The sequence below is a fragment of the Balaenoptera ricei genome, chromosome 5 (genome assembly GCF_028023285.1).
Source record: "Balaenoptera ricei isolate mBalRic1 chromosome 5, mBalRic1.hap2, whole genome shotgun sequence".
NCBI lineage: Eukaryota > Metazoa > Chordata > Mammalia > Artiodactyla > Balaenopteridae > Balaenoptera > Balaenoptera ricei.
Genome location: NC_082643.1, coordinates 52393975 through 52420735, shown reverse-complemented (window position 1 = coordinate 52420735; position 26761 = coordinate 52393975). Strand labels below are relative to the sequence as shown.

At 42.6% G+C, this 26761-nt stretch overlaps 2 protein-coding genes across 2 annotated transcripts; both read left to right on the top strand.

Annotated features, from left to right (window-relative positions):
* Positions 1–1684: 1684 nt before the first annotated feature.
* LOC132366448 (growth-regulated protein homolog alpha-like) lies at positions 1685–3496 on the top strand. The gene is made up of 4 exons (XM_059924043.1): positions 1685–1814; positions 1910–2033; positions 2130–2213; positions 3025–3496. The coding sequence occupies exons 1-4, from the start codon at positions 1724–1726 to the stop codon at positions 3038–3040; spliced, it is 315 nt and encodes a 104-aa protein (XP_059780026.1). The 5' UTR covers positions 1685–1723; the 3' UTR covers positions 3041–3496.
* Positions 3497–23439: 19943 nt separating this feature from the next.
* Positions 23440–26460, top strand: LOC132365901 (elongation factor 2-like). The gene has a single exon (XM_059922850.1). The coding sequence runs from the start codon at positions 23518–23520 to the stop codon at positions 26092–26094; it is 2577 nt and encodes an 858-aa protein (XP_059778833.1). The 5' UTR covers positions 23440–23517; the 3' UTR covers positions 26095–26460.
* The last annotated feature ends 301 nt before the right edge of the window (positions 26461–26761 follow it).

The following is a 26761-nucleotide window of genomic DNA, read 5'->3' as shown; positions in this document are numbered from 1 at the left end:
CAACAACGACAAAAAACCCAAAACCCAACGTAAGTGCATCTCCTAGTAGAGTGTAGCTGTGCCTTCCTTTCAGAAAGCCTGATGCAGAAATTTTTTAAATATAAAGAGAAAAATTGGGGAGTGAACATTTCCATTAACTTTTTTTTTTTTTGGTTTCTTGGATATAGAAGGATTCACAACAGAGTTTCTGCTTAAGCGCTGTTGGAAAAAGCTATTTCTATTTTATTCATTTAATAAACATTTATAAGGCATTTAATCCTTGCCGGCTCTCACACACGTTGACTCATTTCTCATAACCACCCTGGGGTAGGCAAAGAAACATTTAACAATGTGCAGGTAATAGGTGGCAACTAAATGCAAGCGGCTTCGCTGCAGGCCGGGAGTCTGGCTTCGGGATCCAAGTTCTCACTCACTGAGCTGAGCTGCCCAGAGCCCGGGCCCTAGACACCCATCCCCGGGCCAGAGGCCATTTCTTTCTCCTCTTCCCACTCTCATCATACTCCACGTCTCCAAGAAGTCTGAATCCAATCCTCTAGATTTAATGTTGAGTCAATGCAAGAGCTCTAAAACTTCTGATGAAAAAATAGTAAAGACATCAGGTGAAGAGACTGAAATTCCTGGTCAGAAAAGAGAGGCATGTCACTGTGTCAAGAAAAAGGAAGACCAACACTGAAGGTCCTCCGTCAGTGAATGGAACGGTGTTTTATGTGTGATTCGACGTTTCATGTTTCATCCGCGCACATCCAGAGTAAGCGTGCTATGCGGCAGGTACCCACTCCCTGGTGTCCATGTGCTATTTTGTCCAAGGACAGAACCAGAAGAGGTGACCCCGACTAGCCCGCCCGCAGCTTCAGCGTGACCACCAGTTCCATATTCTTAGATCAACTCAATCCTCCATACGTGGAAAAGGAGATCTGCAGGGAATTTTGGAATTCCAACATTGCTGAGAGAAGGAATTTGAGCAGGACACAAAAAACTAGGTTGTGTTACAGCCCTCAGCTTTCACTGAAATTAACCCCGGATTCAACTTTTGACACTGATCCCAGTTCCCACCAAATGGAAAACATAACCAAGATATTCTAAGTGTGATTTGAGAATATATAACATGAGGAATAAGCTGAACATTCTTCTCTGGATTCCGAGATGTCGGCTGTATTTTTGATAGAGAGCATTCAGTCCACAGGTATGAAATAAGCAAAATCGAAATTTAGAGAGACAGAATATATAGAATTAGAGGATAGACAGCTAAGCAAAATCTACCCGCTTACTCCTCTTAAATTCTCCCAGGTCTGATAACTAAAGAAACAGAAGTCTCCCTAAAACTGTCTCTCCACCCCTGTGAGGGTCTCCCGAATCCGCCCCCAGCGCACTTTCCCCGCTCTCCGCCCGGAGACCAGGGGATGGCGAGGCGCCCACGGCCGCCCTCGCAGGCGGTAGCCCCGGCGTGGCGGCGACTCACTCCCCTTGCGGGGATTTCGGCGCAGAGACGACACCCCACCCCCTCCCCGAAGGCGCGGATTACGCGGGAGGCACGCGGGGCCGCGCCCTCCTTCCGGACCCGGGAACGACGCGTGCGTCGGGGAATTTCCCTGGTCCTGGGCTGCCGGCTGCTGTCCGATCGGGATAAAAGGGCTTCGCCCGGCTCGGGGAGCCACAGAACCCGCTCCGCCAGCCCTCCAGCCCGCCTTCCCGCCGCACGCAGCGACCCTCCGAGCTGAACCCCATGGCCCGCGCCGCGACCCCCGCCGCCGCCCGGCTCCTCCGCGCCGCGCTGCTGTTCCTGCTCCTGGTGGCCGCCGGCCGGCGCGCAGCAGGTGCGACCCGGCGCCCGGCATCCCCAGGGCGGGACGGGGGGCGGGTGGGTGCCCATCCCGGGACAGCCCCCTAACCGAGTCTCTCCTCCCCGCAGGGGCGCCTGTGGTCACCGAACTGCGCTGCCGGTGCCTGCAGACCTTGCAGGGGATTCACTTCAAGAACATCCAGAGCGTGAAGGTGACGCCCCCGGGACCCCACTGCGGCCAAACGGAAGTCGTGTGAGTGCCGCCGCTGTTGCTGTCACCCCCGCCGTCCCGACGCTCCCACCCCGACCCCCCGCCCGACCTCACGTGGATTCTCCCTTCTCTCTGCAGAGCCACTCTCAAGACTGGTCAGGAAGTTTGTCTCAACCCTGAAGCTCCCATGGTTAAAAAAATCATCAGTAAGATGCTAAACAAGTGAGTTATGGTTTTTATTCACACGTGTGACTAGAGTCAGGCATCTGCCTCCTGAAAATTATATCAGAGAAACCCAGGATTTAGCTGAGGGACTGAAAAACCATTATTCCACAATTAAATTTGCCATTAAGATCATTAATCTGCTCTGTTGCCAGGATATTTTCAGTGCCTTCCATCCTGGCCCCTGACTCTCCCCATTCAAATGAATGTGGGTTAAGCTGTTTTCATTAACATGGACAGTTATGCTAAAAAGCTTTCCACCTGTTTAAAAAACACAGGCATTTTTTTCTCCCAGTTCTTTCTGGACCTCACACCTGAAAAGCAGAACCCTGGTTTTCTGCAACATAGGCACTAAAGCTTAGTGGCGAAGAGCTGGGACTTTGCAGTGACACAGTACTGGGTACAAATCTGGGTTCCAGCACCTATTAGCCATGTGACTCAAGGACAATTATTTGGTTTATCTAAGACTTAGTAAAACAGGGAAAACAATAGTAGCTACCAAATCGGTTTGCTCTGTGGCTTAAGTTAGGCCCAGTGGGACAGGTAGAGAGAGTAATCCTGGCCTTTGTCGCCCGTATAGCCAATAATACAGAGGAGAGCACAGGCCCCACCCTCATTCCTAAATAAGAGTCTCCAAGAGCCTAGAGGCCTCTGCCACACAGCATAGTGGGTTCCAGGCAGTAGTCACTTGGTGCCAGGCTGGAAAGACTGGACTCAGAAATCTCTGGAAACCAAGGAGCAGGACAGGAGAAAAGTGCTGTGCAGTCGGCTTTCTGGAGCAGCTAGTAAGGAAGACCTTTTCTCCTTACAGGGACAGCTCCAGCTGACCAGGGGGAAGGAAGAAGCTCCTCGATGGCTGTTCCTGAAGTAGGCCCTGCCCTTACAGGGATCAAAGAGGAAAAAGAGGAATCGCCAGCTCCTGCGGCCACCTGGATCGGGCTTAATATGTTTCAACATCTCTTAGGAGGGTTCTCCCACTTATTTATTTACTTTTTTATTTATTTATGTGTTGCTTGGTTTTCAAAGACTCTGTTAATATTTACATGTAACATAATTAAGGATGTGATTGACTCTACTCGCACACTGTATCATTAATTTTATTATTTATTTTATGAAAAAAACCCAAGTTAATTTAGTCCTGATTCTTATCTAGTTTGAAGTAGAAGGGTTGCAAATATTCTCCAGTCATTAAACTAATATTTCTGAGGAGCCCACAGCCTGCCAGCCCCTGTGACAGAGACTGGGGCATCCAAACAAATAGTGAGGTCATTGTCAGCATGGGGGGGATGTATGTGTACATCTAGTTTTGTAAATGTTTAAAAGAATGTTCGTTATTATTTATTGAAATGATTTCAAAATACGTGGTCAGCATTTCTCATGTTGCCGCTTTAAGAACTACAATGTTCTAAATATCCTTTGGACATTTTATGTCTTTCTTGTAAGGCATAATGCCTTGTTAGTGTTAATTATGCAGTGCTTTTCTATATCTTACAAAAGAGAAGTTTAAATATTTATTGATTTACAAAGAACATGAAAATAAAGTATTTCAAACTAAACAAGTTTTGTTTCATTTTTTTGAGGAAAAAAGGTCTGTCTTTACTAGATAATCTGATGATTTACATCAGTGTTTCTCAACTTCTTTTTCTCCTCCTGGGCATTCATTTGCTACGCAGATAAATCAAACTATAAGTTATACTTAATTTCATCTGGTGATAGCTGTCACTCCCCTTGGCTCTCACCTACTCAAGAATGTACTTTTCCAAACTGTGCACCGGCCCCTCCCCATCCTGTGAGAGTCACTATGGTAATATATTGCTGTTTTTTATAAGGAGCTCCTTGCTACCTTGTTACTCAAGTCTACCTCTTTAAAAAATTCTTTCATTATTTTTTTTTTGGCTTTTTAGTTTTTTTTTAACATCTTTATTGGAGTATAATTGCTTTACATTGTTGTGTTAGTTTCTGCTATATAACAAAGTGAATCAGCTATACGTATACATATATCCCCATATCCCCTCCCTCTTGCATCTCCCTCCCACCTTCCCTATCCCACCCCTCTAGGTGGTGACAGAGCACCGAGCTGATCTCCCTGTGTTATGCAGCTGCTTTCCACTAGCTATCTATTTTACATTTGCATTTGGTAGTGTATATATGTCAATGCCACTCTCTCACTTCGTCCCAGCTTACCATTCCCCCTCCCCGTCCATTCTCTACAGCTGCATCTTTATTCCTGTCCTGCTCCTAGGTTCTTCAGAACCTTTTGTGTTTTTTTTTTTTTAGATTCCATATATATGTGTTAGCATACGGTATTTGTTTTTCTCTCTCTGACTTACTTCACTCTGTATGACAGACTCTAGGTCCATCCACCTCACTACAAATAACTCAATTTCATTTCATTTTATGGCTGAGTAATATTCCATTGTATATATGTGCCACATCTTCTTTATCCATTCATCTGTCGATGGACACTCAGGTTGCTTCCATGTCCTGGCTATTGTAAATAGAGCTGCAATGAACATTTCGGTACATGACTCTTTTTGAATTATGGTTTTCTCAGGGTATATGCCCAGTAGTGGGATTGCTGGGTCATATGGTAGTTCTATTTTTAGATTTTTGAGGACCCTTCATACTGTTCTCCATAGTGGCTGTATCAATTTACATTCCCATCAACAGTGCAATAGGGTTCCCTTTTCTCCACACCCTCTCCAGCATTTATTGTTTGTAGATTTTTTGATGATGGCCATTCTGACGGGTGTGAGGTGATACCTCGTTGTAGTTTTGATTTGCATTTCTCTAATGATTAGTGATGTTGAGCATCCTTTCATGCATTTGTTGGCAATCTGTATATCTTCTTTGGAGAAATGTCTATTTAGGTCTTCTGCCCATTTTTGGATTGGGTTGTTTGTTTTTTTGATATTGAGCTTCATGAGCTGCTTGTATATTTTGGAGATTAATCCTGTCAGTTGCTTCATTTGCAAATATTTTCTCCCATTCTGAGGGTTGTCTTTTTGTCTTGTTTATGGTTTCCTTTGCTGTGCAAAAGCTTTTAAGTTTCATTAGGTCCCATTTGTTTATTTTTGTTTTTATTTCCATTTCTCTAGGAGGTGTGTCAAAAAGGATCTTGCTGTGATGTATGTCATAGAGTGTTCTGCCTATGTTTTCCTCTAAGAGTTTTATAGTGTCTGGCCTTCCATTTAGGTCTTTAATCCATTTTGAGTTTATTTTTGTGTATGGTGTTAGGGAGTGTTCTAATTTCATTCTTTTACATGTAGCTGTCCAGTTTTCCCAGCACCACTTATTGAAGAGACTGTCTTTTCTCCATTGTATATCTTTGCCTCCTTTGTCATAGATTAGTTGGCCATAGGTGCGTGGGTTAATCTCTGGGCTTTCTATCCTGTTCCATTGATCTATATTTCTGTTTTTGTGCCAGTACCAAACTGTCTTGATTACTGTAGCTTTGTAGTATAGTCTGAAGTCAGGGAGCCTGATTAACATTTTCATTCTTGTAGCTATCTTAACAAGAACTCTCATTTCATTGCTTTTGCTAAAGGATTTTTCAAAGAATTGTTAACATTTTAATGAAACTGATGGTGAAATGGTGATAAAGAGGACTTTTTCTTCAAAACTCAAATAATTTGTGTCATCAATAGAAAAAGTGAGTGGCTGATTAGTTAATCCATAAAAAGATCTAATTGATATTTTGGTTCAATTTTGTAACCTTCATTTATAAGTATCTACAAGTGAGTTTAAGTTTATCCCAACCCTTTATGCCAGTTTATCAAACACAGTAGAATGGTTTTAAGATTTGAATGTGTTAGTTCCCACCCTTCCTGGTGCAATTTTAGGGAACTTGATGTATTGTTTAGCCTGAGAAAGCCCCCTAGAATTTGATCTTCAACATTGTCCCAGGATAACTGCAGTACACCAAGTTTCCAAGACACAAACAAAGTTGTTACGTCACGTGAAGAAAGATCCCTTTATGTGTTGCTTGGTTTTCAAAGACTCTATGTTAATATTTACATGTAACATAATTAAGGATGTGATTGAATCTACTTGCACATCATATCATTAATTTTATTATTTATTTTATGGAAAAAACCCAAGTTAATTTAGTCCTGATTCTTATTTAAAAGAAACCACACTCCAAACCTGAAAAGGAACAATGTTTGTGGATGTGTGGGGTGTGTGTTATCTCTGATTCAGGACTCATTCAGGAAATCCTAAGCCCTAGGTAAAGGCCTTCAGCAGAGGCAACAAGGTGAGGCTGGCATCCTGAATACTTGAGATCAAGTTCAGGCTTGCTCCAAGTAGCTGGGTAAATAAGGGCTCTAAGTAGCAAAAAACAACCTCTGTGTGCTTTATTTCACAGTTTAAAAAGTTAAAAATGATAATCTCTTCATAATTCCAATGTATTGATTATGATCAAGATGAGAAGGAAGAAACTTTGTGAATTACAGAGTAAATAAATGTAAACTATCTAGACGCTCCATAAATGCTAGCATTCACTCACTAACCCCAAGTCAGAGGACGTGGGAAAATGTTTACAAGTGGGACCCAAAGGGTTCAGTTAAGACCTCACACTTAAGACCAGTCCTTACCCTCAAACGCGGAGTTTGCTATACTGGCTACTTAGCTCTTGTCAATACAGAACATGCAGCTTAAAAAGGAGAAAGATGTTTCTATTCACATGGTGATTAAAGGCAAATGTTTCAAAGAATCAGATTTACTTTGGAGTAAATTACAGCTCTATCAGTTGTGGACTGAGTGATCTTGGGCAAGTTCCTTGACCTAACTTTATTTTCCCTTCTATACAGTAAAGGTAATAGCAGAATACCCTTTATGAAGTTGTGCAGGGATCTAAATGTTATCAATGACTCCAGGAATCTGCCATTGGTCCTCAGGCCAACTCCATGGGTGTTGTCTCAGTCTCAGTCCTGGACCAGGTGGATATGTAGTGTAGTTTTCACATCAAATTTCCCTGAGACTTTCCTTGTACAAGGCAGTTCCCGTTGGACATGTTATGGCAGGAAATGAAAAGGCATGTGAAGTAGTGGTCATAGGATGAAGTAAGTAGGAAAAGAATATTATGTGTCACATCACAACTTTGAGAGATCATCAGTGGGAAACAGCAATGGCAACAGTGACTGAGATTTCCTGAGCAATGTTACTAAATGAGCTAGAGCTGGAGAGGAGAAAATATGGCTTACCCCATTTTGTCATTGTGAGTCCTTCTTTGTGAGTCATATTGAGATGTCCTCTTGGGATTTCCAGAAGTAACTGGAGAAACACTGGGAGATGGCAGAGGTGGCAGACCTGCAATAGCACAATGGGGGCAATCCAGAATCACAGATGCTGCTATTTCTCCTTTCTCTGACTACTCATACCAATAACAAGGGGAGGGGCTCATCCTGTCTTCACTGTTGGTGCCCCACTCATATCCCTTGTGCTTACTGATGAGTTCCGAAGTTGCAGTGGGCAACATCTATATATGCTAGTGGCTTCTCAACTCAGGCTCCTCTCTCCTGCTTCTTTTCCTGCGAGCTTTCTCCATTTGGGGGTATAGAGGCAGGAATCGCAGAGGAGTTTGCTCAGCTCACAGGTGGGACGGCCTGTCATGAGACAATTCTCACTGAAGGTCAGGAGTTAGCGGATGTGTATTCTATTTTCTAGTTGGACATTTCTAGAAGTTACACTACATGTATACACTTTCCACTTCTCTCTTCATTATGTTCATATTTTCTTTTAAATGCTTTAGCATATTTATAATAGCTGTTTTAAAATCCTTGTCTATTAGTTCTATAATTCTGCCATTTCTGAGTCTATTTCTGTTGCCTGAATTTTCCTCCTGGCTATGGGTTATGATTTTCTACTTCTCAGGCTGTGTAGTAATTTTTGATTGGGTGCAGGAAAATTGAATATTCTATTGTGGAGCATCAAGATTTTGTTTTCTTCTTTCGGAGTCTTAGTCTTTGTTCTGGCGAGCAGTTAAGTTATTGGAGTATCAGCTTGATCTTTTTGAGGCTTGTTTTTAAGCTTTGTCAGGGTGGTCTAGAGAGAGTTCTTTGCTTTAGGGTTCACTTAACTGTACTGCTAAGTCATGCCTCTTCTTTGTCTCTACTGAATGCCCTGAGGGCTCACAAGACCTCTCCACTCTAACAAGTCAGACCTCAAGTATCTCCCCACCTCATAAGAGGTCTGAGAATTGCTCAGCCTAAACATCTCTGGACATCCTTTCCCTGACCATATGTGACTTAGCATTGATCAAAGAGACCCAACAGAAGTTCAATGTCAATTTCCAGAGCTCTATTTTCTTTAGCAAACTCGTTAATAACTATCATGATGTCCTGAGCCTATTTTTTAAGTTTTGGAAAACTGAATTATTTTGAATCTTTCAATATTTGGTTATTTTATCTTTGTATCTTTCCTTATTATCATCATAATATCTAAACATGTTGATAACATAGTATTTTGTGATCTCTACTTGGTACGGAAGAAAAATGAGACTCAGAGAAATTAAGGTTGTGTCTGAATAGTGTTTCTAACTTATTTTCAGCATTTTGGTTTGTATAAAGGCCAAGAACTGATGAGTCAATTGAATGCTGTCAAGTTATTGTTACTTATCTCATTTTAAGATTTAAATAATTTTTTCCCACTTTCTTAATATGCCAAGACTGTTGTCTTAGTCCATCTGGGCTGCTCCAACAAAATATCAGAGACTGGGCGGCTTATGAACAAAAGATAGTTATTTCACACAGTTCTTGAGCCTGGAAGTCCAAGGTCAGGTAGCCAGTATGGTTGGGTGAAGTCCCTCTTCTGGGTTGCATCCTCACATGACAGAAGGGATGAGACAGCCCTATGGGGTCTCTTTTATGAGGGCACTAATCCCCTTCATGAGGGCCCCACACTTATAACCTAATCACCTCCCAAAGACCCCCACCTCCTAACACCATCACATTAGGGGTTAGGATTCCAACATGTGAATTTTGGGGGAGATACAAACATTCAGACCATAGCAGCCCTTCACGAAGCTATGCCTCTTTGTGCATTTCTCTGTCTTAAATGTTTGTCAGCCTTTTGTTAATATGAGCTTCTTTCATCTTTAACAACTCCAGTGTTGCCTCCCCTGTAAAGTCTTTCCTGGCTCTGCAGGGGAGGTCCTCCCTCCTCTGTCTCCAGGGTACCTATATATTATAACACAGATCACCATCTAGTTTAATCTGCTTACATGTCTGCCTCTCCACACAGACTATGAACTTCTCAAGAGCAGAAACTCAATTTTTATTCTTTAAATACTTAGTGTCCAGCAAAGGCCCTGGCATGTAATGGATGTTCAGTAAGAATTGGCAAAAGAGAAGACATCATTTAGAATAAGTTTACCTCAGACTATATCAGCCCTCAGTAATCACTGATTCTTCAGATAAATGTTGTTATGGGTTGAACTGTGTCCCCCCCACTCCCATCCCCCAGATTCATAGGTTAAAATTCTAACCCCCAGTACCTCATTTAGGGATAGTGTCTTTACAGAGGTAATCAAACTAAAGTCAGGTCATTGGGGTGGGTTATCCAATATGACTGGTGTCCTTACAAAAAGGGGAAATTTGGAGTTGGACATGTGCACAGGGAGAACAGCATGTGAAGATGAAGATGACCATCTACAAGCCAAGGAAAGACATACTTGGAACAGCTCCTGCCCTCATAGATCTAAAATAGAACCACCTGGCCAACACCTTGATTTTGGACTTCTAGACTCCAGAACTGTGAGACAAAAAATTTCTGTTGTTTAAGCCACCCAGTCTGTGTTATTTTGTTATGGCAGCCCCAGGAAACTGAAACAAATGCTTTGGTGTTTGGTTTGTTAATGCCAAAAAAAAAAAAAAAAATGTGGTCAGTATAGGATAATTAAGGTCATTTATAAAACTGCTTAAGGAAAAAAACTGAAGCTCATAATCCACTTTTAGTTAATTCAGCTTCAAGCAAACTGAAGCTGCTACCTTCAAACCAGTAGTAAACTGTAGTTTGCTGTTCTTGACAGGACAAGGGTTGTTGTAATCTGAACTTCATTCCGTATCTTTATAGGTTACCTATATTGTAAGTGTAGTTAGAGCTTGGAAGATTCTATTATAACCTTGAGTGGTATTATGCAAATAGGCACAAAAGCCAAAAGCAAATACTTGCTGAGGAAAAGCATCTTCATTTCCTAGGTTGTACAAACATGACCTTTGAAAAGATGTATAGACATTTTTTTTTTATTCCATTCTGTAAGTTACTAACTGCAGCTGGCACTGAACCCTTCACAATTATACAGTTTCACCCTCAGGGAATAATGGGTTAATTTCTCTGTTCAACAAATTCATCTCATCATGCCCCAATGCCCCCAATTAAAACAAAGCTTGAAAAACAAACCCAGCTTCCTTATTGGCTTGTAAGTGACAAGCATGCCACTTGGTAAGCTGCTCCTTTTATTTTTCAGTGGAAAAAGAGTGCAAGAACAACAAAAGTTACCCAGGGTTACAGAGAGCACATAAAAGAGGGCTGCAGTATTGATTTCACCCTTCAGACTAGGATCAAGATCAAGCAAAGATATGGCTACTGAGAGCTCACAAATACTCCTCATGCTGGCTGGCTGTCCTGGTCCTGGGCATCTCTGGTAAGGCAACTATGGCTTTTATCTTTTCCTCCTAGGCACTGGAAAAATTCATAAAAGTTTCCAGATCTAATGAGATTGAATCTGGTATTAATGCAAAATGTAGAAACGATAAAATTAAAACCCAAGCAGAACATAGATTTAGCTTATGGAATATCAAAGAATTTCTTGTTGAATTAAATTGTAAAAATCTGTTGAACTTCCTAGAAATATCTGACCATAAGGTCCTTATCTCTTATTAGAGATAATAGCAACAACATTAGTGAAAATACATTTAGGGAGTTTAGAAATTTAGGCAGATAGAAATTGCTACCTTCAACTGATAGAATTCACATAAAACCTTGGTGTTTAAAACGTTTTATAGAAGGCAATCAAGTTGATTTTACCATTAAACAAGTTATCTTATTGACCATACATACTTTTAAGCAATAAATTGTTGGTCAAACATAGTAGATGCTCAGTAAGGTTCATTGATCATAATAATAGTAGACAATTAGACTTGTGTGATTGTCTCCCTAAATATTTCTGACAGTATTTGGTGAATTGAGTGTCCTGCTGCATTGATTTCATATTTCAAGTAAAGAATTAAGCCTCATGGCTGTCTTTGTTCCTAGTGTTTCACTCTTCTTTTCTCACACAGCTGATCCCTGTGAGAGCCAAGAGTTGTGATGCCAGTGTATTCAGACACAATCTGACTTTATTTCTCCCAAGTTCATTGCAAAAGTCCAGGTGATACCTGAAGGTGCTTAGTGCAATAGGAAAGAAATCATGTAAGTAGTGAAGATGTGGGGGGAGAATGGAAGCCTCTAGTACTGTTTTTTTTTGTTTAACTTTTCCCCCAGTTTTATTGAAATATAATTGGCATACATCACTGTATAAGGTTAAGGTGTACTGCGTAATGGTTTGAATTACATATTTTGTGAAATAATTACTGAATAAGTTTAGTTAGCATCCCTCATCTCATAGATACAATTAAAAAAAGAAAAAAATGTTTTTCATTGTGATGAGCACTCTTAAGATCTACTCTCTTAATAACTTTATATATAAAATATATAAAATACATCAGTGTTAACTCTAGTCATTATGTTGTACATTATAGCCACAGTATTTATTTACCTTAAAACTGGAAGTTTGTGTGTTTTGACCACTTTCGTCTAATTCCCCCTTCCCCAATTCCCTGCCTCTGGTAACTACAAATACGATTGTTTTCTATTGTTTTGTTTAGATTTTATATATGAGTGAAATCTTACAGTATTTGTCTTTCTCGGACTTATTTCATTTAGTGTAATGCCCTTAAGGTCCATCTCTGTTGTCATAAATGGCAGGATTTCTCCATTATTTATGGCTGAATAATATTCCATTGCGTATATATATGTGTGTATATATCATCCCTGTCTGGACACTTAGGTTGTTTCCATGTCTTGGCTATTGTAAATAATGCTTCTGTGAACATGAAGCGTCCTTCTGAGTTAGTGTTTTCATTTCCTTTGCATATATTCCCGGAAGAGAAATTGCTGGATCATATGGAGGCTCTATTTTTAATTTTTTGAGGGTCCTTCATATACTGTTTTCCATAGTGGCCACACCAATTTACAATCCCACAAGAAGTGCACAAGAGTTCCCTTTTCTCCACATGCTCACTAGCATTTGTTAGCTCTTATCTTTTTAATGATGGCCATTCTAATAGGTGTGAGGTGATATCTCATTGCAGTTTTGATTTGCATTTCCCTAATGACTAGTAATGTTGAGCATCTTTTCATGTATCTGTTGACCATTTATATATTTTCTTTGGAAAAATGTCTATTCAGGTCTTTTGCAGTACTGAGCTTTTCAATGCTGCCATTTTCTTACAAAATGTACTAGACTGAGAATACAGGAACTGCTGAGCATTAACCCCGCAGAGCGTGGGAAGACAGCTGCCCAGCGTTTATGCTCTCATTTCTGAAAACATACTTTACTCTTTCCAAAAAAGAAAATGTTCTCAAATGGGAACATGGTTAGGAAATGAATTGTTCTGATTAAACCTTGAATTCAATGAACACATACAGTAAACAAAGATATATGGTCCTCAGTAAGGAAACATGGATAATCCTTGATTGTCTGGAAATCTCTCTGTTACATACTTGGACACAAAATAAGTTCAATACGGCCCAGTGGCACTAGAGGCTGACTTGACAACTTTCTGAAGCAACAGCCTACAAATACAGAGCTTAGAGGCTGTGGAGAACCCTTCTGCATTTTATTGAAACAGCTTGTTGTGAACTATATTATACATACTGTTTTAGCTGTTCATTGCTAAGTAACAAATTTCTGCAATTTAGTGGCTTAAAATAAACCTATTTATTATCTCACAGTTCTATAGGTCAGCAGTCCAGGTGGCTTGACTAGATTATCTGCTTTTCTTTTTTTAATTGAGACATACATATAACATTGTATAAGTTTAAGGTGTACAACATGTTTGTTTTTTTTTTTAATATGTGGAAATCAAACCACACAGGTTTTTTTTGTTTTTTTTTTGTTTTTTTTAAATTTTATTTATTTATTTATTTATGGCTGTGTTGGGTCCTCGTTTCCGTGCGAGGGCTTTCTCTAGTTGCGACAAGCGGGGGCCACTCTTCATCGCGGTGCGCGGGCCTCTCACTATCGCGGCCTCTCTTGTTGCGGAGCACAGGCTCCAGACGCGCAGGCTCAGCAATTGTGGCTCACGGGCCCAGTTGCTCCGCGGCATGTGGGATCTTCCCAGACCAGGGCTCGAACCCGTGTCCCCTGCATTGGCAGGCAGATTCTCAACCACTGCGCCACCAGGGAAGCCCAACATGTTTGTTTGATACATTTATATTTTGCAATATGATTACCACCATGGTATTAGTTAACACCTCTATCACCTCACAATTATTATTATTATTATTATTATTATTATTATTATTATTATTATAGTGAGAACTGCTTAGGGTTTCAAAGACAAAAGTCCAGGTGTCAGCTGGGCTGAAGTTTCATTGGAAGCTCTGGAGATGAATCCATTCTCAAGAGTATTTATGTTGTTGGCTAAATTCAGTTCTTTGCCATTGTAGGATTGAGGTATCCTTTTCTTACTCGTTGTTGGCTCAAGGTTACTCTCAGTTCCTAGAGGTTGCTTTTGTATATTCCTTGCATTGAATGGATCTCATGCTTTAAATCTCTCTGATTTACCCTTCTGCTGCCCGCAGAGAACCTTTAGGAACCACGCAGTTACTCTAGGTCCACCTGGATAACTACTCTTTGGTTTAATTTAGTTAACTGAGTAGTAACCTTAATTACATCTGCAAAATCCCTTTTGCCATGTAATGTGACATAACCATGAGTGTAATATCTCATCATGTTCACACTCCTGGGGATTAGGGAGGGAAACTTGGTGAGCCTTCTTAGGATTCCACCTAGCACACATACAAGAGTGTATGAATACATATACAAACAGTTCAAAGATCAGTAATAGAATAAAAACCCACTCACTTGCTGCCCAGGCAAAAATCTAGAATATAATCAGTATATCAGGGCCTCCCACATGTGAAATTTTTATTATGGGCTGAATTGTTCTGCCTAAATTCATATGTTGAAGTCCTAACTTTCAATACCTTAGAATGTGACTATTTTGAGGTAAGACCTTTAAAAAAATAATTAAGGTTGAATGAGATCATAATGTTGGCCCTAATCCAGTATGACTGGTGTCCTTCTAAGAAGAGGGAGAGACACCAAGAATGTGCACGCACAGAGAAAATGTCCTGTGAGGACACAGTGAGAAGGAGGCCATCTGTGAGCCAAGGCAAGAGGCCTCAGAAGAAACCAGGTCTGCCAACATTTGATCTTGAACTTCCAGCCTCCATAATCATAAGACAATAAATTTCTGCTGTTTAAACCACCCAGTCTATAGTATATTGTTATGGCCACCCTGACAAACTAATACACCTCCCAAATCATATATTCACCCCCCTCCAAGAAGTAAGTACTATTTTGAACTGTGTTGTTTCTTGATTTTTAAAAAAAGTTTTATTACCTATGAAGCTTAAAATAATTATTACTTATTTTGCCTGTGTTACGGACTAAATGTATTCCTCCCCGCTAAATTTATATGTTGAAATCCTAATCCCCATTGTGTTGGGGCCTTTGGGAGCTGATTAAGTAGAGCCCTCATCAATGGAATTTGTGCTCTTATAAAAGAGACCCCAGAGAGCTCTCTCACACTTCTACCATGTGAGGACACAGCAAGAAAATGGCCGTATAAACCAGAAAGTGAGTCCTCACCAGACGCCAAATGTGCCAGCACTCTGATCTTGGATTTCCCAGTCTCCAGAACTGTGCAAAGTAAGTCTTTGTTGTTTAAGCCACCCAGTCTATGGTATTTATGCTATAGCAACTATAGGAATGGACTAAGACAGCCTGCTTTTGAACTCCAGGTCAATGGAATCTTGCTAAATGTATTCTTCTGTGACTTTCTTCTATTATTCAACATTTTATGCTGCAATACATGAATTTTGATGTGTTTAGCTGTAGTTCATTCAATTTAAGTGATACTTTGTATTTTATTATAGGAATACTAAATCAATAAATACAATTTATTTATCTAATCCACCATCGGTACACAGATTTTTTACGTTATCAACATTTTTTGTATGTCTCCTGCGTCAGGTATATGAGAGTTTCCCTAGGAATTACCTGCTTGGTTTAGGGTTTGCACATCTTCAACCTTAGTAGGTAAATGCCACACTGCATTACAAAGTAATTGTGCCAGCTGACATTCCTTCCTACATGAAATCATCTGTTGCTTCATATACTGGCCAACACCTGGTATTGTTAACCTGCAGGGTATGTAATGGTGCTTTTAATTGTTCTTTTAATTTCCATTTTTCTATTATTAATGAGGATGAATATTTTTCATATATTTATGAGCATTTTGGTTCCCTCTTTTGTGAATTTCTATTAATTTTCTTTGCTTTTCCTATGTGAATACTATATTTTCCCTATAGCCTCGCAGGTGTTCTTTACACATTCTGGATATTAAACCCTCATCATATTTATGGATAGCAAAGTTCATTTTCCAATATGTGGTTCATATTTTCATTCTTTCTGTGGTGTCTTTTCAATTAATATAAATTTATATTTTTAATGTACTTGAGATTAACAGTATTCTCTCTTCTGGTTAGCACTTTTAGTGTCTTATTTCAAAAAAACTTCACAGAGTTCCTAAAATATTCTTCTGTATTGTCTTCTAAAGTTTTTTTTACAGATTTTTCCTTTGTATTTAAGACTTTAATCCACCTGGAATTGATTTTTGCATATGATGTGAGGGAATTATCCAATTTTATTTTATTTTTCTATATGGTTCATCGAGTGTGTCAGCACTACTTATTAAAATATCATCATTTTCTCACTGATCCGTAATGCTACTTATTTTTGATCCTATTGTAAAGGGTAGCCTTATAAAATTTCACATTTCAGTTGTTATTAGCATTTAGACATAAAATTTTGTATTGATTTTGTAACCATCAAACCTTTATTCATGTAGTCACATCATTTGGGAATAATGGCAGTTTAGTTTTCTCCTTTGGAGACCTTATGACTCTTTCTAGTTTTGCTGAGATGGCTGTGGTGATAGCAGGCACCCTTGTCTTGGGAATACTTTCAAGTTTTCACTGTTATGTGTGATGTTTTATATCTATCCTTGTATTGGTAATTTACTAAGGAATTATTATTATGTTATTATCATTATAATTTTTATTATGATCTGGTCCTAATGCAATGACCCTCAAAGGGGTAGAGCTTTGCTGTCCTGTGAAATGCAGTTGAAAACTACAGAATTAATTTAAATAACTAATTGATGCTCTCCCTCTCTCTCCCGATAATAAATGAGGCTTCAATGAGGTCCTAAAAGCTAACCAAACTGGCAGAGGTATAATGATAAAGAGTACATAGTAAGTGGTTGGTAACTGGCAGCCTGGAATATACCCTCCATATGCAGATTTTCCAGAGTCTGGCACTATACCTTGTATGCGCTGGGAACACTCAGGTAGCATAGAAGGAGGCCCTGATCAATATCAGGCAGAAATGAAAGTCAAACGGCCCTAGTAAGATATATCTTCAACATGGACCCCAAAGGAATCTCGAAGGTAAAGCCATGCTGCAGGTGAGTCTAAAGTCCAAATTTATAAAACTCTGGAGGAACCATCCACACTAAACACGAGTTAAGACCCACTATATAGAACATCCCTAAAATTGAAAGTGTTAAAATCAACAAGTGAGACCATAATGAATAAGTATGTTTCAAATCATTAGACATCAAAGAAGGCACTGGAACATAAGAAAATAATAAAATATTAGGAAACCAAGCAGATTCGGGGGTGGGGAGGGCAGGCAGGGACAAATAGATAATAGGGAAAGGAATAGCAGATTTAAAAGAAAGGAACTTCTAGAAATAAAAATATGATTACATGCAGTAAAATCTCATTGGATAGCTTAAACAGTAGATTAGCTTCAGCTAGAGAGACAATTATTTTATATGCATCTAGGACACAACGAGAGAGAAAAATATAGAATATACAAAAAGGAGGTTAAGAGACTTCAAGCACAGTATGAGAATATCTAACTTATTTCTGAAAGGGATTCCAGACTGTGAGATGAGGGAGAATGGGTAAAAAGTAATATTTGAAAGGATAATGACTGAGAATTTTCTAGGACAGATGAAACCACCATATTCAGAGAGCCCAATAGATTCTAAGCAAGATAGAAGAGTAACATTCACACCCAACTACCTCGTAGTGAACCTGCAAGATCTGGAACACAAAGAAAAGACCTTAGAATAAGTAAGCATGACCTACAATGTCACAAGTGCTCTGGAAGGAAGACTCAAGGAAAGTCGAATCTGTGGTGGGTCTCTGGAACTACATGATTTTCTAAAATGGAATTGTTCTGGATAAATTAATTGTAGAAGAGTATCATATTGCTGTGTTTTTTTCTGCACATTTGCAGTGAAGAATCAAGGTCACCAAATTTGGCTTGTGTTCATTATGCCTAAAGGTGAGATGGTTTCTACAAGGTTTGGTGAACTACTAAGAAGAATACAGGGTTAATGATTCATGTATTCATTTGACAAATATTAATAGAATTTTTTTGCTTCCTAATGTTTGTGGTTCAAACCCTATCTACCTCGTGACTCACACATTCTACATTTTTTTCACTATGATTTTTTTTTCTTTAGGTTCAAAGCGTCTTTCAAAATGTAATGCTGGATTATTGAGAAAAGTATGCCTTCATTACTGCTCCCCCCAACCCCATCCATCTTAATATGTTAATGTGGAGAAGTGGTAAAAATTAATAGTTAAAACAGGATTTGGAGCAGACAGACCCTACTAGTTCTACCATTTACAAGTTATGTGATTTTAGGCAAGAAACTGTTCTAAATTTCAGTTTCTTCTTCCATAAAATGTCAACATTTATATCTACTTTAGAGGGTGATTAAAAGGACCAAAGAAGTGAATGCCTTTCACTTATTTATGCTCCAGAAGTCATATCAAATTACTCATAGTCTTTCTGAAGGTAATATTCCATTTCTTGGCTTAAAGCTTTTATTCATACTCTTCCCTCTACTTGGGCCAGTTTCCCTTGTCCTGCCTCCTTACCCTTCATCTGACCTAACGTTAAAGGAACTAAAATCTGAAGAATGATCTTAGTTTGTATATAACTTCCTGCAGGATTCCCCCTCATACTCCTCAAGGCTGGTGCTCTTTGTCTATATAAGCAGTCAAAATTACAATCGCTTTACATTTTACTTCATTTTACAGAGGAAGCTTTTAAATCAGTACAAACTTAAATGACGTGCCAAGGATGAAAAAACCAGCTAGTGGCAGAGCTAAGGCATGAAGCCAGGAATCCTGATTTTTATCCCCAATTACCACCATTACTTCCGTTTAACCTAGCAGGGCTGGTTCCACCCTGGTTACACCCAGATTCTGTGGGATGCTGAGACAAAAAACCTTCAGAAAGAGACCCTCTGTGTATTTCTGGGTGAGGTGCATTTCTTTCCCATGACATGTAATTCATCAGGCCGTCTAAGACATCCTGACTGCTACTCCTTGCCAGCTCTACCAGCCTCCCTTCACTGGATCATCAGATACTATAATCTTGGTCTGGACCAATGCCTGTCTTTGGCATTTTCTTCTCGGTGCCAACAAAAATATGTTATCACTTTAATTTAGCCAAGTCTCCTTCCAGAACTCATCATTCACATAGAGATTTTTCTCTCTCCTTGAGACTCAATCATTGCTACTACTGAAATGAATTGTCCCCCCATCTCTCACCACCACCCTGCACCCTGAAACACATTTACCCATGACTGTGCCCAACCCCATAGGTGAAGAAGCTCAAGGAGAAGAAGATGTATTCATTATCGTCCCCAAATCTGCTGTTTTCCTGTTTTTCCATTTTATTACACTATAGTTCATCCAGCTGCCTAAGCCAGGGACTGAGGTTCATCATATACTGACCTTCTTTCTCTGCCTCACATCTAGCCAGGCTCTAGATACTGCCATTTCTGCACCCTTTCTAACACTCACTTAGCCCTCCTCTCTCTTTCCTCTGGAACTGCCTTACTTCTGGCTATCTCAAATTTTCACCTGTATCCCTAAAATAGCCTCCTAACTGGTCTCCATGACTCCAGGCTGTCCCTGTCCCTATCAGTCTTATTCAGTGCAAAGAGATTGTTCTAAAATGCAAATCTCACCAGGTGGGAAGGATCCCTAATCTATAAGGCAGATCAGTAATTAAGGAAGACCATTAATCATGTTCTTTATGAAAATTATCTATTATTCTTAATATTTGCCTCAAAATACATTAAATGGACACAGCTCTGACCCAGTTCTCTTGGAGTCATTCAAATCATGATACTCCTGGGGCCATTTGGTCAAAAAAAAATATCCACACTCCTACCATAACATCATTTTATTCAATCTGCTATTCCTTATACATGGGCCAAAACTTACACATCAGCAGATAGGTACATGTGTTACATTTACTGAAAGAAAACATGTACATGGTAAAAATTCAAGCTGTGTAAGGGTTAAATATTTTTTTGTAAGGGAAAAAATTAATTTTTTTGAGTTGTCTGGTTTCTATCCCTAGAAGTATTGTTTTTAGCAATTTTGGTGGGTATATATTCCCAGAAATGTTCTCTGCATGCACCAGCATATCTGATGACAAAATTGGAAGCATTGTTTCATTTCAGTGTATCTATTTAGTCAGTGGAGACAGAATGTTTTATTACAGGTATGTACCATTGTTAGTTTACCCGTCCATTCTGATGGATATATAGGTGTTTTTTTAATATGGTAAATCATGTTGCAGTGAATGTTTATGTATTATGTGTGTGTACATGTTATACAAGTTAATCTATAGGATAAGTTCAGAGAACAGGAATTTCTGAGTCAAAGGGTATGTGCAGGAGGAGCTTCAAGATGGCAGAAGAGTAAGACGCGGAGATCACCTTCCTCCCCACAAATACATCAGAAATACATCTACATGTGGAACAACTCCTACAGAACACCTACTGAACGCTGGCAGAAGACCTCAGACCTCCCAAAAGGCACAAAACTCCCCACGTACTTGGGTAGGGCAAAAGAAAAAAGAAAAAACAGAGGCAAAAGAATAGGGATGGGACCTGCACCAGTGGGAGGGAGCCGTGAAGGAGGAAAGGTTTCCACACACTAGGAAGGCCCTTCGCGGGCGGAGACGGCGGGTTGCGGAGGGGGGGAGCTTCAGAGCCACGGAGGAGAGCGCAGCAACAGGGGTGCGGAGGACAAAGCAGAGAGACTCCCGCACAGAGGATCGGCACCGAGCAGTACTCACCAGCCTGAGAGGCTTCTCTGCTCACCCACCGGGGAGGGCGGGGGCTGGGAGCTGAGGCTCAGGCTTCGTCGGATCCCAGGGAGAGGACTGGGGTTGGCGGCGTGAACACAGCCTGAAGGGGGCTAGTGCGCCATGGCTAGCCGGGAGGGAGTCCGGGAAAAAGTCTGGAGCTGCCGAAGAGACAAGAGACTTTTTCTTTCCTCTGTTTCCTCGTGCACGAGGGGAGGGGATTAAGAGCGCCGCTTAAAGGAGCTCCAGAGATGGGCGCGAGCCGCGGCTATCAGCGCGGACCCCAGAGACGGGCATGAGACGCTAAGGCTGCTGCTGCCGCCACCAAGAAGCCTATGTGCGAGCACAGGTCACTCTCCACACCGCCCCTCCCGGGAGCCTGTGCAGCCCGCCACTGCCAGGGTGCCGTGATCCAGGGACAACTTCCCCAGGAGAACGCACGCTGGTGCAACGTCACGCCGACCTCTGCCGCGCATGCTCACCCTGCATCCGTACCCCTCCCTCCCCCAGGCCTGCGTGATCCAGAGCCCCCGAAGCAGCTGCTCCTTTAACCCCGTCCTGTCTGGGGGAAGAACAGATGCCCTCAGGTGACCTACACGCAGAGGCGGGTCCAAATGCAAAGCTGAACCCCGGGAGCTGTGCGAGCAAAGAAGAGAAAGGGAAATGTCTCCCAGCAGCCTCATAAGCAGTGGATTAAAGCTCCACAATCAACTTGATGTACCCTGCATCTGTGGAATACCTGAATAGACACCGAATCATCCCAAATTGAGGAGGTGGACTTTGGGAGCAAAGATATATATACTTTTTTTCCCCTTTTCTCTTTTTGTGAGTGTGTATGTGTATGCTTCTGTGTGTGACTTTGTCTGTATAGCTTTTCTTTTACCATTTGTCCTAGGGTTCTGTCTGTCCATATTTGGGGTTTTTTTCTACTTTAAAAATTTTTTTCCTTAATAATTATTTTTTATTTTAATAACTTTATTTTATTTTATTTTATTTTATTTTATCTTCTTTCGTTCGTTCCATTTTTTCTCCCTTATATTCTGAGCCGTGTGGATGAAAGACTTTTGGTGCTCCAGCCAGGTGTCAGGGCTGTGCCTCTGCGGTGGGAAAGCCAAGTTCAGGACACCGGTCCACAAGAGACCTCCCAGCTACAAGTAATATCAAATGACAAAAATCTCCCAGAGATCTCCATCTCAACGCCAAGACCCAGCTTCACTCAATGACCAGCAAGCTACAGTGCAGGGCACCCGATGCCAAACAACTAGCAAGACAGGAACATAACACCATCCATTAGCAGAGAGGCTGCCTAAAATCATAAAAAGGCCACAGGCACCCCAAAACACACCACCAGACATGGACTTGCCCACCAGAAAGACAAGATCCACCCTCATCCACCAGAACACAGGCACCAGTCTCCTCCACCAGGAAGCCTACACAACCCACTGAACCAAACTTAGCCACTGGGGACAGACACCAAAAACAACGGGAAGTACGAACCTGCAGCCTGCGAAAAGGAGACCCCAAACACAGTAAGTTAAGCAAAATAAGAAGACAGATAAACACACAACAGATGAAGGAGCAAGGCAGAAACCCACCAGACCTAACAAATGAAGAGGAAATAGGCAGTCTACCTGAAAAAGAATTCAGAATAATGATAATAAAGATGATCCAAAATCTTGGAAGTAGAGAAAATACAACAAACGTTTAACAAGGACCTAGAAGAACTAAAGGGCAAACAAACAGTGATGAATGACACAATAAATGAAATTAAAAATTCTCTAGAAGAGATCAATAGCAGAATAACTGAGGCAGAAGAATGGATAAGTGACCTGGAAGATAAAATATTGGAACTAACTACTGCAAAGCAGAATAAAGAAAAAAGAATGAAAAGAATTGAGGACAGTCTCAGAGACCTCTGGGACAACATGAAGCACACCAACATTTGAATTATAGGGGTCCCAGAAGAAGAAGAGAAAAAGAAAAGGACTGAGAAAATATTTGAAGAGATTATAGTTGAAAACTTCCCTAATATGAAAAAGGAAATAGTTAATCAAGTCCAGGAAGCACAGAGAGTCCCATACAGGATAAATCCAAGGAGAAACATGCCAAGACACATATTAATATCAAAAATTAAGTACAAGGAAAAAATATTAAAAGCAGCAAGGGAAAAACAAAAAATAACACACAAGGGAATCCCCATAAGGTTAACAGCTGATCTTTCAGCAGAAACTCTGCAAGCCAGAAGGGAGTGGCAGGACATATTTAAAGTGATGAAGGAGAAAAACCTACAACCAAGATTACTCTACCCAGCAAGGATCTCATTCAGATTTGATGGAGAAACTAAAACCTTTACAGGCAAGCAAAAGCTAAGAGAATTCAGCACCACCAAACCAGCTTTGCAACAAATGCTAAAGGAACTTCTCTAGTCAGGAAACACAAGAGAAGGAAAAGACCTACAATAACAAACCCAAAACAATTAAGAAAATGGTAATAGGAACATACATATCGATAATTACCTTAAATGTAAATGGATTAAATGCTCCAACCAAAAGACATAGACTGGCTGAATGGATACAAAAACAAGACCCGTATATATGCTGTCTACAAGAGACTCATTTCAGGCCTAGGGACACATACAGACTGAAAGTGAGGGGATGGAAAAAGATATTCCATGCAAATGGAAATCAAAAGAAAGCTGGAGCTCTTCCGCCGTCGTCGCCGCCATCCTCGGCACGGCTAGCTACACTCGGATCTGCCTGGGAGAATCCACCGCCATCCGCCACCATGGTGAACTTCACAGTAGACCAGATCCGGGCCATCATGGACAAGAAGGCCAACATCCGAAATATGTCCGTCATCGCCCACGTGGACCATGGCAAGTCCACTCTGACGGACTCCCTGGTGTGCAAGGCGGGTATCATCGCCTCCGCCCGGGCTGGGGAGACCCGCTTCACTGACACCCGGAAGGACGAGCAGGAGCGTTGCATCACCATCAAGTCGACGGCCATTTCCCTCTTCTACGAGCTCTCAGAGAATGACTTGAACTTCATCAAGCAGAGCAAGGATGGCTCTGGCTTCCTCATCAACCTCATTGACTCCCCTGGGCACGTGGACTTCTCCTCAGAGGTGACAGCCGCCCTCCGTGTCACTGATGGTGCCTTGGTGGTGGTGGACTGCGTGTCGGGCGTATGCGTGCAGACAGAGACGGTGCTGCGCCAGGCCATTGCCGAGCGCATCAAGCCTGTGCTGATGATGAACAAGATGGACCGGGCGCTGCTTGAGCTGCAGCTGGAGCCCGAGGAGCTCTACCAGACCTTCCAGCGCATCGTGGAGAATGTCAACGTCATCATCTCCACCTATGGGGAGGGCGAGAGCGGCCCCATGGGCAACATCATGATCGACCCTGTTCTCGGTACTGTTGGCTTCGGGTCTGGTCTCCACGGCTGGGCCTTCACTCTGAAGCAGTTTGAGGAGATGTATGTGGCCAAGTTTGCCGCCAAGGGCGAGGGCCAGCTGGGGCCTGCCGAGCGGGCCAAGAAGGTGGAGGACATGATGAAGAAGCTGTGGGGAGACCGGTACTTTGATCCAGCCAACGGCAAATTCAGCAAGTCAGCCAACAGCCCAGATGGCAAGAAGCTTCCGCGGACATTCTGCCAGCTCATCCTGGACCCCATCTTCAAGGTGTTTGATGCAATCATGAATTTCAAGAAAGAGGAGACGGCAAAACTAATTGAAAAACTAGACATCAAATTGGACAGTGAAGATAAGGACAAAGAAGGCAAACCACTTCTGAAGGCAGTGATGCGCCGCTGGCTACCTGCTGGGGATGCCCTGCTGCAGATGATTACCATCCACCTGCCCTCTCCTGTGACGGCCCAGAAGTACCGCTGTGAGCTCCTGTACGAGGGGCCCCCAGACGACGAGGCCGCCATGGGCATTAAAAGCTGTGACCCCAAAGGCCCTCTTATGATGTACATTTCCAAAACGGTGCCGACCTCTGACAAAGGTCGGTTCTATGCCTTCGGCCGGGTCTTCTCAGGGCTGGTGTCCACCGGCCTGAAGGTCAGGATCATGGGGCCCAACTACACGCCCGGGAAGAAGGAAGACCTATACCTGAAGCCAATCCAGAGGACAATCCTGATGATGGGCCGCTACGTCGAGCCCATTGAGGACGTGCCTTGTGGCAACATCGTGGGCCTGGTGGGCGTGGACCAGTTCCTGGTGAAGACAGGCACCATCACCACCTTCGAGCATGCCCACAACATGCGGGTGATGAAGTTCAGCGTGAGCCCTGTCGTCAGGGTGGCTGTGGAGGCCAAGAACCCGGCCGACCTGCCCAAGCTGGTGGAAGGCCTGAAGCGGCTGGCCAAGTCGGACCCCATGGTGCAGTGCATCATTGAGGAGTCCGGGGAGCACATTATCGTGGGTGCTGGGGAGCTGCACCTGGAGATCTGCCTCAAGGACCTGGAGGAGGACCACGCCTGCATTCCCATCAAGAAATCCGACCCAGTCGTCTCGTACCGAGAGACCGTCAGTGAGGAATCTAACGTGCTCTGCCTGTCCAAGTCCCCCAACAAGCACAACAGGCTGTACATGAAGGCACGGCCCTTCCCCGACGGCCTGGCCGAGGACATTGACAAGGGCGAGGTGTCTTCCCGCCAGGAGCTCAAGCAGCGGGCCCGCTACCTAGCCGAGAAGTACGAGTGGGACGTGGCCGAGGCCCGCAAGATCTGGTGCTTTGGCCCTGATGGCACCGGCCCCAACATCCTCACTGACATCACCAAGGGCGTGCAGTACCTCAACGAGATCAAGGACAGCGTGGTGGCCGGCTTTCAGTGGGCCACCAAGGAGGGGGCGCTGTGTGAGGAGAACATGCGGGGCGTGCGCTTTGACGTCCATGACGTGACACTGCACGCGGACGCCATTCACCACGGGGGCGGCCAGATCATCCCCACGGCCCGGCGCTGCCTGTACGCCAGCGTGCTGACCGCCCAGCCCCGGCTCATGGAGCCCATCTACCTTGTGGAGATCCAGTGTCCGGAACAAGTGGTTGGTGGTATCTACGGTGTCCTAAACAGGAAGCGGGGCCACGTCTTTGAGGAGACCCAGGTGGCCGGCACCCCCATGTTTGTTGTGAAGGCCTACCTGCCTGTCAATGAGTCCTTTGGCTTCACCGCTGACCTGAGGTCCAACACGGGCGGCCAGGCCTTTCCCCAGTGTGTGTTCGACCACTGGCAGATCCTGCCCGGTGACCCCTTCGACAGCACCAGCCGCCCCAGCCAGGTGGTGGCAGAGACGCGCAAGCCCAAAGGCCTGAAGGAAGGCATCCCGGCCCTGGACAACTTCCTGGACAAGTTGTAGGTGGCCTCCCCGCAGCCTGCTGCCTGGTGGGACTCGGTGCAGCCCCTGCGCCCAGGGACAGGTGACCACAGCAACAGCCCCACATTCTCCACGACACCTTGAGGCTGTCCAGACCCAGTAACGCTCTGCCTGACAAGTTTCTGGGGCCCACTCCGTGCCATCGCTCAACATGAACACTTGATGCCGTTTCTTTCGATATTTATTTCTAGATTTCAGAGGCAACAGAAATGCCCTCACAGCAGGGACTTATCTGGCCGGTGGGGATGGGGGAGGAGATGGGACACCCAAAGCTTTTTTGTTAAGAGGGAAATTCACATGTCCAAAAAAAGTTAAAAATAAACGCATTAAGAGGTTTATTTGGGTAAATGGCCCGTAGTGGATTCTTCTCCGGAAAGGGGGAAGGAACAAGCGGGTAGATGTTCTCTTTGGACAGAAGCTAGAAGGCAGGAAATCCTGTGCAGTGTCACCATGAGCACCTCCAGCTGTATTAGTGCCATTGGAATAATAAATTTGATATGGTGGTGATCGTGAAAAAAAAAAAAAGGAAGCTGGAGTAGCAAATCTCATATCAGACAAAATAGACTTTAAAATAAAGACTATTACAAGAGACAAAGAAGGACACTACATAATGATCAAGGGATCAATCCAAGAAGAAGATATAACAATT

What these genes read in the sequence shown, in the direction of transcription:
- LOC132366448 (XM_059924043.1), top strand. Translation starts at nt 1,724, where the DNA reads ATGGCCCGCGCCGCGACCCCCGCCGCCGCCCGGCTCCTCCGCGCCGCG. An exon ending in CGCCGGCCGGCGCGCAGCAG is followed by an intron (nt 1,815 to 1,909) that starts GTGCGACCCGGC and finishes TCCTCCCCGCAG; the next exon opens with GGGCGCCTGTGGTCACCGAA. An exon ending in TGCGGCCAAACGGAAGTCGT is followed by an intron (nt 2,034 to 2,129) that starts GTGAGTGCCGCC and finishes TTCTCTCTGCAG; the next exon opens with AGCCACTCTCAAGACTGGTC.
- LOC132365901 (XM_059922850.1), top strand. Translation starts at nt 23,518, where the DNA reads ATGGTGAACTTCACAGTAGACCAGATCCGGGCCATCATGGACAAGAAG.